We start from the raw sequence: 13,651 nt of genomic DNA, 5'->3' as shown, positions 1-13,651 counted from the left end.
TTATTGACACATTCCTGGGGTCAGATACATCACATGATCACACTGACAGAACCACAGGCACATAGACACAGGCAACAGAGCATGCACAATGTCGGCACTAGTACAGTGTATATCCACCTTTCGCAGCAATGCAGGCTGCTATTCTCCCATGGAGACGATCGTAGAGATGCTGGATGTAGTCCTGTGGAACGGCTTGCCATGCCATTTCCACCTGGCGCCTCAGTTGGACCAGCGTTTGTGCTGGACGTGCAGACCGCGTGAGACGACGCTTCATCCAGTCCCAAACATGCTCAATGGGGGACAGATCCGGAGATCTTGCTGGCCAGGGTAGTTGACTTACACCTTCTAGAGCACGTTGGGTGGCACGGGATACATGCAGACGTGCATTGTCCTGTTGGAACAGCAAGTTCCCTTGCCGGTCTAGGAATGGTAGAACGATGGGTTCGATGACGGTTTGGATGTACCGTGCACTATTCAGTGTCCCCTCGACGATCACCAGTGGTGTACGGCCAGTGTAGGAGATCGCTCCCCACACCATGATGCCGGGTGTTGGCCCTGTGTGCCTCGGTCGTATGCAGTCCTGATTGTGGCGCTCACCTGCACGGCGCCAAACACGCATACGACCATCATTGGCACCAAGGCAGAAGCGACTCTCATCGCTGAAGACGACACGTCTCCATTCGTCCCTCCATTCATGCCTGTCGCGACACCACTGGAGGCGGGCTGCACGATGTTGGGGCATGAGCGGAAGACGGCCTAACGGTGTGCGGGACCGTAGCCCAGCTTCATGGAGATGGTTGCGAATGGTCCTCGCTGATACCCCAGGAGCAACAGTGTCCCTAATTTGCTGGGAAGTGGCGGTGCGGTCCCCTACGGCACTGCGTAGGATCCTACGGTCTTGGCGTGCATCCGTGCGTCGCTGCGGTCCGATCCCAGGTCGACAGGCACGTGCACCTTCCGCCGACCACTGGCGACAACATCGATGTACTGTGGAGACCTCACGCTCCACGTGTTGAGCAATTCGGCGGTACGTCCACCCGGCCTCCCGCATGCCCACTATACGCCCTCACTCAAAGTCCGTCAACTGCACATACGGTTCACGTCCACGCTGTCACGGCATGCTACCAGTGTTAAAGACTGCGATGGAGCTCCGTATGCCACGGCAAACTGGCTGACACTGACGGCGGCGGTGCACAAATGCTGCGCAGCTTGCGCCATTCGACGGCCAACACCGCGGTTCCTGGTGTGTCCGCTGTGCCGTGCGTGTGATCATTGCTTGTACAGCCCTCTCGCAGTGTCCGGAGCAAGTATGGTGGGTCTGACACACCGGTGTCAATGTGTTCTTTTTTCCATTTCCAGGAGTGTACTTAAGTCATCAGCAACCACTGTTTTTTGTTTTTGTTTTTTGTTGTTGAATACGGAGTGTCATGTGGTTTATGAACAGATTAAAGCTATCTGTTGGTGCTCGGTATACATTTACCATTATGAAGTGTTTGTTATGAAATTCTACTTCTGCATGCATGCTTCCATATGCTGCTCTAAGAAAACTTTATTAATGTCTAAGTTGGTTTCTTTCTGTCCTCCTTATTCTAAAAAGGTGCTGTTATGGACCCTACAACCACTAGTATTTTATCACTAATGACACTGTCACCTCCCTCTTATACTTTCTGCGGTTTGCCCAGACAGTTTACCCTTCCATTTCCTGTTGGTGTGAAGCGTAATCCCATCTGCTGGGAGAATCAACAGCCATTCCAACTCAAAATTAACTCTCCTTAAAGAAGACTTAAATGAGGTTGGTCAGGGCATCTGAGAGCAGATACATACTAATTAATTGGGATGTTTCATGCAAAATTCAACTCACAGTTTACACTTGAAATCCATGGATCAACCTAGTCAGCTGTATGCTGTACTCCTGGTCTTCTGAAAAGCATTTGGCTCAGTATTGCACCAACAATGATTAACAAAAGTTCCATCATTTGGGATATCAAAGAAATTATTGACCTGGTTGAGTATTTTTTGGCATGCAAGACACAGTATGTTATCTTGGATGGAGAGCCAGTGACATAAGTAGAAGTAGCCTCAGCTTTCCCCCAAGGAATTGTGTTGGGGTCCTTGCTGTTTGTGTTTTATATTAACGATCTGACAGACAATATTAATAGCAGCCTCTGACATTTTGGAGATGATATAATTATGTACACTGAACAGCCAAAGAAACTGGTACATCTGCTGCCTAATACTGTGTAGGGCTCCCACGAGATTACAGAAATGCTGCAACACGATGTGACATGGATTCGACTAATATCTAAAGTAGTGCTGGAGGGATCTGACACCATGAATCCTGCAGGGCTGTCCATAAATCCATAAGAGTATGAGGTGGTGGAGATCTCTTCTAAACAGCACATTGCAAGGCATCCCAGATATGCTCAATAATATTCATGTCTGGGGAATCTGGTAGCCAGCAGAAGTGTTTAAACTCAGAAGAGTGGTCCTAGAGCCACTCTGTAACAATTCTGAACATGTGGGATGTTGTGTTGTCCTGCTGGAATTTCCCAAGTCCATCATAATGCACAATGGACATGAATGGATGCAGGTCATCAGACAGGATGCTTATGTACATACCATTTGTCAGTGTCAAATCTAGACATATCAGGGGTCCCATATCACTCCAACTGCACACATCCCACACCATTACAGAGCCTCCACCAGCTTGAACAGTCCCTTGCTCACATGCAGGATCCATGAATTCATGAGGTTGTTTCCATAGTCATACATATCCATCCACTTAGTACAATTTGAAATGCGACTCATCTGATCAGGCAACATGTTTCCAGCCATCAACAGTGCAATGTCAGTGTTGACGGGCTCAAGCAAGGCATAAAGCCTTGTGTCATCAAAGGTACATAAGTGGGCCTTCTGCTCCAAAAGCTCATATCAATGATATTTCATTGAATGGTTCCCACGCTGACACTTGCTGATGGCCCAGCGTTGCAATTTGTGGGAGGCTTGCACTTCTGTCTCACTGAACAATTGTCTTCAGTTGTTGTTGGCCCAGCTCTTGCAGGATATTTTTTCGGTCACAGCGATGTTGAAGATTTTATGTTTTACCAGATTCGTGATATTCACAGTACACTCATGAAATGGTCATACAGGAAAATCCCCACTTCATTGCTATCTCAGAGATACTGTGTCACATCACTTATGCACCGACTATAATACCATGTTCAAACTTACTTAAATCTTGATAACCTGCCAGTGTCGCAACAGTAACCGATCTAACAACTGCACCAGACACTTGTCATCTTATATAGGCATTGCCAACCAAAGCACCGTATTTTGCCTGTTTTACATACCTCTGTATTTTAATACACATGCTTATCTCTTTCAGGGGCAGTGGTTATCAGTGTTAACCTCATATTTTTTGGCTCTTTGAGGGGCAGGATGTTTTTAAAAATGAAAACACATGATTTGTCAACATTATAAAACTTCTTACCAAACAAAACAATTTTAATACAATTTTACAATATTTTGTTTACTTTTCTAATTACAGTCAATTAAATTGTGGTTTCCTCTGTTAACCACCGCCCATAATATTCATTAGCTACTTATTTGTTGACAAATTTTGAGAGGTAAAATTTTGAACAGTTTTCTTAGGAAATTATTTACACAAACAACTCAAAAGTACATCATTATTGAGAATGAAATGTTTGAAAGCAAGTGTTGCCTTTTCATAGACAAAGAGGTACATTACACGAAGAACACATCCACACTGTTCTAACAGGAACAGCACGTGTGCTGCATACTGCACATCTTCTTGAGGTGGCCTGTTTTGGCTGATGTGGACTACCTCCTAATCTGATTTGTTTGTCCACGTGTGGTTTATGTTTACTGAGAGTTACGCTCTTCCCTTTTTCACTTAGGCCACTGCAATGGACAATTGCCTTGGCAAGCAGTCCTTCGTACACTTTCCTTCGGAAGTGTTTATTCGTGAATTGTTCCATTTCAATTTATTTGTGTATGATAAACGCATTCACTGCACACATATCAATAAAGTGGAAAAAAAGCCTATGCCACCATTTTTTACTTTTGCAATCACAACCATAGTCTCCTTTTAGACAATCAAAATTGTCAACAAAATTCATGCTCCTGTTATAGTCACTCAATACACAGGGACATGTCACTACAGTAGTTGATCCATCATTTTCCTTCCTATTTACACTTGAGGTGTCACTAGGATCATGCAAAGCAGAGATCAAATTCACAGCTCGTTTGTCCATTCACTTGTAAAATGCTACACCATGATTGCTGACTTTGCTGTCAAAGTCCCCTCGTTTCATCTTTTTATCTTCCTTCAGTTTTGGGAAGAAATTAAGGGGAGAGTTCACATTTACAACTGCAAATGTTTTCTGCGCTTTTGGTAGGACAAAAAGATTATAAGATGTGAAGAAATTATCCATGAAAGCAATATGATTTTTGCCATAAAGTTCTTCACATAAATCTGTTACTACCCGTGCACCCAGTCCCAGTTCATACTTCTCTGTAGCTAATCTTCCAGTATAAATTTGTAACTTCAAATTATATGCAGATTCATCACACAGTATCCATATTTTATAGCCTCTTTTTCACAGGCTTGTCCATCTTGTATTGCCTCATTGAGCTTCTGCCTTTAAATTTCACCATTGACTCATCAATTGCTACTTTTTGATGAGGCTGATAGCACTGTGCAAACCTTTAATTCAACATTTCAACAACAGGCCTTATTTTAAAAAGCTTGTCAAAATTGGCCTGTTCCCTTTTACGCATCATCGAGTTGTCATTTGAATGGATATGACTGAGGAGAAAACTGAATCATTTTACAATCATCAAGTCACATATATATGACTCATTTAAATCTGGAGATGAAGACCAGTAATCTCGGTTCTAGGCGCTACAGTCTGGAACCGAGTGACCTCTATGGTCGCAGGTTCGAATCCTGCCTCGGGCATGGATGTGTGTGATGTCCTTAGGTTAGTTAGGTTTAATTAGTTCTAAGTTCTAGGCGACTGATGACCTCAGAAGTTAAGTCACATAATGCTCAGAGCCATTTTTTGAATAATCTCAATAACTTGGTAATTTTTTGACACTCATAAACAAATTGATGCCTAAGAAAGCCCTTATCTCATCTTCAGTAGTTTGGATGAAAGGCTTTCCTTTTTGTGTGGTGCACAAATTGGTGTGAAATGTAATATGTTTTACAATTTCATCAGTAAAAAATTCACAAAATATTTTATGTGGCGATGGATTTGACATCTCTGTAAAAACAGCTGTAGGGCCAATTTTTTACACAAAATCAGACAGTGCTTCAACTCTGAAATTTTGACTCCATTGTGGAGGATCATCCTGAACAATGGGTACACTTTCAGATCCACCAGAGGTACCAGAATGATTTGGGATGTTTGGCTGTATATGTGAAGAATTAACTGTCACAAATGTCGTTGCTTTAGCCAGTGGTGATCTTGAACGTCTAGGCATGGACAGAGAAACTGATTCAGATGCAGACAAATCATCATTTGATGGAATTGTAGCCACGCAAGGTTGTTTATTATCACACAAGTGATGATTACTTTCTGGTAAATTATCATCTGCTTCATTGCTACTCTCTTCAGAACATGATAACATAATATTATCACAGTTAGGTTCATATGTAGGATCAATGTCAGAGTCTTCTAACAAACTTATTTCACTATCTGAGTCTGATAGAAGGTCCTCGAAAAGCAGTTTTCATATTTCATCATCACTAAGACACCTCCTAGCCATACTGAATGAAAGCTGTATCCCAGTTGTGCGGCGGTTAGCAGCGCTAACCTAGATTAAAGTAACAAAAATATGAAATAAGTAAACTTGTTTCATGTAACTATTGCACTGGAAGTCATTAGCATGAACTAAATTTACATATTAAAATACTTACTTGGAAATGAAAGTGGTATATATGGGCTAAATTTGTTCTTCAAAACGTACACCAACTAAATGGCACAAAACTGCTGCAAGCCAACAAACGAATTGTGCTGTACCAACAATAGGAAAGCAAAATGTGTGATATCCAATGCCATGGCATCTAGGTAGAACTCCCTCGACTAACTGTGTGGCTCGCAGTGACAACTAATGCCCCATTCGGTCACCAGGTGTCGTAAAATAGGTGGTTAACATTGATAACACTGATAACCACCACCCTTGAAAGAGATAATGCCTGGTGATAGCCATTGCCCCTCAAAGAGTTATATCAGTTTCTTTGGCACTTTAGTGTATAATGAAGCACTGTCTGAATAAAGGTGCATGAATGTTCAGCTAGATCTTGATCAGATTTTAAAGTGGTACAAAGATTGGCAACTTGCGTTAAAAGTTGAAAAATGTAAAAGTATACTTTTACAAAAAACAAAAATGTTTGTGTCATGTGTCAACAATGTCAGTGATTCACAGTTGGTGTCTGTCAACTCATAAAATACTTGGAAGTAACAATTTTTGGGGATGTGAAATGTAATGATCATGTAGGTACATTGTAGGTAAATCAAGTAGCAGACTTCATTTTATTGGTCAGGTGTTGGGAAATAGTACTCAGCCTACAAAGAAGGTGGATTATGAAATACTCAATCAATTATTCCTAGAATATAGCTTTTCCAGGGAAGTGTGATAACACCACTCTTATTCCCTACATATATAAATAAACTGATAGACAGGGTGAACAGCAATCTGCTGCTGTTTGCTGATGATGCTGTAGTGAATGTGAAAGTGTTGTTGTTGAATGACTGTAGGAGGATACGAGTTGACTTAGACCAATTTTCTAGTTGGTGTTATAATGACAGCTTGTTCCAAATGTAGAAAGGTGTAAGTTAATGCAGATGAGTAAGAAAAATAATCTTGTGTTTTTTGAAGACAGCATTATTAATGTGCTGCTTGACAGAGCCGCATCAATGAAATATCTAGGAGGAGGTGAATGGTCAACTTCAGTTTACTGGATGAATTTTAGGAAAGTGTACTCATCTGTAAAGGATACAGCTTATAGGACACTAGTGTAACCCATTCTTGAGTACAGCTTAAGTGTGTGGGATCCCAACCAGATCAGAATAAAGGAACACATCAAAGTAATTCAAAAGTGTGCCATTAGATTTGTTACCAGTGGGTTTGATCAGCATGCAAATATTATTGAGATCCTTCGTAAATGCAAATGGAAATCCCTCGATTGAAAGAACTGGCATTTAAGGCTGACTGAAGAACAATTCTATTTTGCAAGGGCCACAAAGATAAGATAAAAGAAACTAGGGCTCATATGGAAGCACACAGAGAGTCATTTTCCCTCACTCCATTTGCAAGCAGAACAGGAAAGGAAATCTCTAGAAGTAGTACAAGGCATCCCCTGCCATGTACCATATGATGACTTATGTAAAATGTATATTGATGGAGAAGTGTGTGCGACCCATACCAAACAGCTGTAACAGGTGATACTGAACGCATAAAAAGAAGGGCAGTGTGAATAATCACAGATCTGTTTGGCTCACAGAAAAACATCACATGAACACTGAAAAAACTGAAATGGCAGACCCTTGAAGGGTGACATCAACTGCCTTGCAAAACCCTACTTCTAAAGTTTCAAGAACCAGCATTAAGTTAAGAATCTAATAATACACTACAGCTTCCTAAAAAAAGAAATTTCCAAAAGGATTCGGCAAACACAAAAAGACAATGTTAGATTAAGTACGTCATGCACAGCTGTACATAGGCAGTCATTCTTCTTGTGCTTCATATACAAATGGAACAGGAAGACACCCCAATATGTTGCACAGTGAGAGGCACTCTCTGCCATGCACTTCACATCAGTTTGCTGAATATGGATGTAAATAAAAATTAAAGAATCATAATTTGGTATTTGCACCTAGACTTAATCTCGTAGAATTGTTAGGTGTCCAGACGGGTCCCATCTTATGTTCTCCACGATAATTTGGCACACAGACTCATTGCCATTCTCAGGTGGCTACTGATAATTGCCACTCTGCTCATGTATGCATTTTATATATGTTGCCCATTACCCCCTCTTTGAATATGTTAATCTGGAACCACCAGAAGATGGCAATGAGTATGTCTGCAGAAATATCGTGGGAAACGTACGATGTGGTATGGGAAGACACTTGAGAATTCTACAAGTTAGAAATACTTCGCAAAAACATCAGATTGTGTAGTCATAATATGATTATAATGTAAGACCAATTACTAAACATTTAAAAAAATTAATAGCAGGGGATAACTTCCCACTAAATTCAGCCCACTAAATTCAGCTTTCACCTCTCTCATTTCCTTTGGGGTCAGTAGAAAATTTGTATTCACAAAAAATGGCTTTTATTTGAGTGTCCAGAAAAATGTATATTCAGTATTATATTAAAATAGAATCAATGTAATCCCTTTCAACATTTAAATTAACTTTTAGCCACTGGGTATAATGTTGTGTATCAATATTTTGACAGGCAATACAAGCTGGTGAAGTGACAATCCCACTTAGAGGAGTTGCTATGGGAGATTCTTGGATTTCTCCCATAGATTCAGTACTCACCTGGGCACCATTTCTTCTGCAAACTGTAAGGAATCCATTGCTACTTTTGTCTTTAAAATAAGTCAATTATAACCATATATTGTTACTAGTACCATTTTAACATTAGATGATGAACTGTGAAACAATCACATTTACTCTGGTGTAAAACTAAAATTAAAATCACTAATGAAATGTTAAGGATTAGAACTGACAAAAGCCCTCCACAAGAGCCACAATGTTCAGGTCTGAAAGATTAAATTAAGAAATAATAACTTGGATATCAGTGCACTACTGTAAACAGCCTCAGTGAAAGACCCTTATATGGGTTTTCTGCTTTATGTGCTTCTTATTATTCTGTTCTTTTGCCACTTTTCACATTATGCCTGATGTTTTTCAAATACTTTTAGTACAATTTATATGCAAATTTTCACAATAGTTGCTGTAGCTAATCTAGTCATCCTCATTGAGCCAACATTTCACACTTTATAGTTTATAAAGACCTATAGTAGTATCTGCCTGTTAACAAAGCAAGTTTCTTGAAGACCTATAGTAGTATAGAGTTAGAAATCAGTCAAAAATAACATGTGTGTAGGGTTTAGGATCACTCATTGGAATGTGTAATGTTGCTTTCCTCCATGCTACGAGTAGGACTGTTTTTATGTAATAGAGATTCCATGTTCTGTAATAAATTTACCAAGTCTTTCTCCAAAAAACAACAGATAAGATCTCTCAAAGATGCCTCTGTAAACATGTATTTACTATATTCTGCAAGCTTCTCTATGAGAAAAAGCTTTCAGGAATATAAAAAGTTTCTGGAAACGCATTATTAGGCTAAAGGAATGTCCTCAGATGCCTTTCTTGTGTTGGATTTTCTTATTGAGTGGTTTATCTTGAGAAATTTCCATATACTGCTGGAGGTGTTTTCACAGAGAATGCGAGGTTTTCATATTAACAATTTATTGAAACACATTGACTCACTTTCACAAAGCATAGTATAACAAGATAAATGAGGCAAAGTTATTAGTTGTGGTGTACAGAGCATACTGTATGCACAGAGTTTGAAATATAGAAGAGTTATCAAATAAAGTAAATGTTATTAAAGATAAACACTCTCCTATATTTAATAACTTACAAACCCTGGTATTACTGAGTAATGTCTGAAATCTGAGTAACAACCCTCCGTTGTGCATGTTGTTGCTCCATTATCTGTATGCCAACTTTCTTTGTTGGAATCAGACTACAGGATGAATGATGTTACAGCAAGGAGCTATGATTTCTTATGTATAACACTGCCATAAAGAATTGCTAATTATTTTGTTACAGTGGTGACCAACCATCTGCTGTACACATTTGACGTTATTTGATTACAAGATTTGTCCTTCGGAGTAATTACATATTATTTTATTCTTCTAATCAAATTCAACAGAGTGTTTCTTCTGCTAGTTCGGACTTAATGTATATTCTTTTTCTCTCACAAGTACAGTTATGTAGTGAGATGATCAACAGTTCTATCACCTTTAGACAGCAACATTCATCTGAATTTAAACAAAAAACATTCCTCTGGTAAGGTACCTAGAATATTGGAAATTAAAAATAAATCAGATAATGCAAAATTATTCACAGCACTTTTGTTCAGATATTGCTTTAAATCATTACAAAAAGTTTTCAGTTTAGATATATGGCTAACAATATTACTGTGTTTTTTAAACAAAAGCACCACTAACAAACATCATACATTGTATATTTACACACACCATGAAATAATCAATGCAATTCCATCCAGATGTTCCTTTTAAGATAGCCAATGCTTATGAGCCTTGTTGTACCCTTTTCCATACAACCACCAAAGCTGTAATTTTACCATAAATTATGAAAAAAATGGCATTTACTTTAACTTTACAAATTAAGGACATTAAGTATTATACCATTATAATAAGTTGAGCTTTCGGAAGATATGGGTGAGCAGCTATCTGTTTGAGGTGGGTGGAGGTGCAGACAATGTATGCAGCCAAACTGTTGCCAAAACTCTTAATTAAAATTCATCATGAAAATAAAACAGTATATCCGCAGTAGACAGTCAGTGGTGGTGGGCAGCTATGAGTCAGTTGCTGTACAGGTCTAGGGAGCTTACCCCAATGGGACTCCCTTGCTGATGAACATGAAACTGCAGGCTGGAGAGTGGTGGCGATCATTGGCTGATATAGAGCAAACTGGAACCTGCGATGCAACTTTGAAGTGGCACCAGATGGCTGATGGACTGTGGTCAGGCAGTTGAACAGCAGTTACTACTTCTTGGCTAGGAGACGGCAAACATAGCTGTGGCATAAGCACACTGAAAAGCAGAACGGGCTGTTCATCTTATCATGGATCAGCTGTGTGTGCCAGTCATGGTGGGCTGGACCTGGGAGTTTAAATGCTGCTACCTATGGCTGAGTTTGCAGAAGAGCCATGTTTCTGTGTCACTCGGAAACCTATGGGCATTGACTGAAACCTGGCTATTGTCATGTGGCAGATAGTCAAACTGCAGAAGCTTCCCAGAGGCTGTTCAATTCTTGAGTCATTGGCATTGAGGAGAGTTGCATCATCTGCTGAATTGCTTTGTAAGCAGGGTGTCATCTGGCTGGTGGTCTGTGGGTGTGGCCTGGTTGCAGTTCTAGGCTGCTTTCCATGCCACTCTGCCAGTACATTTCCTCTCTCCTTAGATTAACCCAGATCCCTGGATTACTGCTTAAGAATCCGGATGCAACAGAGACACTCATTTTTTACATCATTGTTTGCATACTTTCCATGCTACAGCACAAAGTCAGAATAAAACAATATTTCATAACGTTTCCCCTTTGCTTTTCCTTCTTCCCTTTTTATGTTTTGTTATATACACTATCTCACTCTGGTAATGCTCAAACATGGAGGTTATAGGTCCTTTGTTTTGTTCTCACTACTCTCGTTCATTCACAGAGATTGATTCACTTGCTGATATGACTGCTATGGACCACCAGGTTAAAGGAAAGTAAGGGTGGGCTTTGGACAACTCTACATCTGAGGTGGCTGTACACAACAGTTATTATTATCAGAATTATGCTGGAAGATGATTTGCTAATTCCTATGGCTGACAGTCAGTGGAAATGTTAGATCTGTTATTTCTTGATGTGATCATGCAGGTGCTCTATTATCATTTGACCATTTTGTGCTGCTACCATCTGTTCCAGGGAAGAAAGAAGGGTTGGGTCTGGATTGTCACTTAAGTTAGGTGTTCCTTGGGCAAGATCTCAAAGGGTAGCTCTGGCAGGTAGATTAACAAATTGTGTCGTGCCTCTCATGATGGTGGCTGGTAACTGGGATAGGTCCTGAAATGTCGCATCATATTACATTTATTGCCCATTTCCTGTGCCTGAAGTTCTATTTGCTGTATCCCACTGAAGTAACCTTCTTGGTAGCAAGTACCAATGACAGCTACCAATGTTGGTACTGGGAATAGGTGATGTGACCTCTCTGGGGCACTCAGTCAGTGGCTTATTAGAAAAGAAACTGTGTGTTCTGACATGGCTCAGGGTTTGTGTGTATTTATTTTGTGGGGCAGATGGTGGTTTGCCCAGTTCAGCAATGCAGTAATTCCATGGTGGAGAATAGGGCACATGACTTTCTATCGGGTGATACCAAGAGTATTTCGTACACCTGTAGGCACCCAAATTTCTGAAGGGTTCCCAATGCTACTGGGCATGTGTGGATAGGAAAACATTTAAACCAGCAGTCTTTACATGTTAGTGGTATCTGCACCTGAAACTTCATCCTGATCCCCTCTTTCATACTGGATACACTAGCCATATGGTAGTATAGTGGGGATAATTCTTCCTCTGTTGTTGCGAACAGTTCTAATGGTGCTTGTACCATGGCTCAGATTTTACATAGTCGTTCAAAGAACTGCCACAGAGCTAAAAATATTGGGATCAGATGGCCACAGACAGTGTGAAGGAGAGCTTCCTGTAGTTCTGTGACTTCAGTGCACTTCTCAGTGATATTTTTTGCAAGAGTGCATAAAGTCTCAAGATGGTCAATTGTGTATCAACATTACCAGCTGGTCCTTAAAAAGTCCTAAGTCATTATTTACCAAATATGCTGATTCCCATAAGTAGATTGTGATGATGGTGGCCATGGTGCATAACTGCCAGTTATCGTTCATCACATCTTCCTGGGGGCTTTTGAGCTGCATGATGTGCATTGCAAGGGTCTCGTGGTGGCCTTCCACTTCTGCTTGTATCTGTTGTCACACTGTCTTTATCTTCTCCATGTTTTCCACATTGGCAGTGCTGAATACTGTCTTCAGGATTCTGCACCTGCATCTAACTTTGTTGAACTCGTGGGACCAATTCTGTGGTGTGACACAGCTGTGTCTGTGAATATACAAAGGCTGATCATAATAGCTGCTTTTCCCCTTGAGTATGATTGAACACTGTTTTAGCTTGCATTATGAATTGGATTTTCTTCTCTGCACCCATACATTGTAACCCATTCCTAATGACCACTGCTGTTTTGACATTACTACATCCAGCTGCTGTGTAAATAGTACCCCATCACTCAAATGATATAACTTCAGAGATTCTGCCAATTTGTATCTACACAGTGGGCTCATAGTAACGACACTGGTGATGTCTCTTGTTTTCACATTTCCCCTTGTCTTGCACTTGATCACCAGAGCTAGAACTGCTACCTTCTGTCCCCCACAATTTGGTCCTCAGCTGCGCCCTATGGCAAGAAGAAATTCGTCTGTCAGTTTGCTTGTTCATTTTGCATTTTAAAGCATAGGGTTAGGTTGGATTAAACACAGGTACACCCTGCTTCACTTACCTAATTCTACCTTTCTTTATTTCCTCCACCCATTTCCCTTCTCCCTTCAGAAAGTAATATAAGCAGTGCTGCTGGCCCATGCTGAAATGTATGAATTTATCCCACATTCACCACCATCCTTCAAGTCAAAGCTGTAGTTAGGTGTAAACTGGAGATGTTACCTACATGCTACATGGTAAGATTCTTGGTGATACAAAATGAACTTATTAATTTTTTCTTTCAGAACACAGGTGTCAGATAACATTAACCTCTGTC

At 40.4% G+C, this 13,651-nt stretch overlaps 1 protein-coding gene across 1 annotated transcript in view; it reads left to right on the top strand.

The window, feature by feature from the left end:
- The window catches only part of LOC124544630 (retinoid-inducible serine carboxypeptidase-like), a 173,192-nt gene that overhangs the window by 82,812 nt on the left and 76,729 nt on the right, over positions 1–13,651 (top strand). Inside the window, exon 4 of the mRNA XM_047123240.1 lies at positions 8,490–8,600. Within this exon, the coding sequence (XP_046979196.1) occupies positions 8,490–8,600 (111 nt within the window). The remainder of the gene's footprint in view (positions 1–8,489; positions 8,601–13,651) is intronic.

Source organism: Schistocerca americana, chromosome 1 (assembly GCF_021461395.2).
Source record: "Schistocerca americana isolate TAMUIC-IGC-003095 chromosome 1, iqSchAmer2.1, whole genome shotgun sequence".
Lineage (NCBI taxonomy): Eukaryota > Metazoa > Arthropoda > Insecta > Orthoptera > Acrididae > Schistocerca > Schistocerca americana.
Note: the sequence above shows the minus strand (reverse complement) of the source record. Positions and strands in the feature narration are given on the sequence as shown.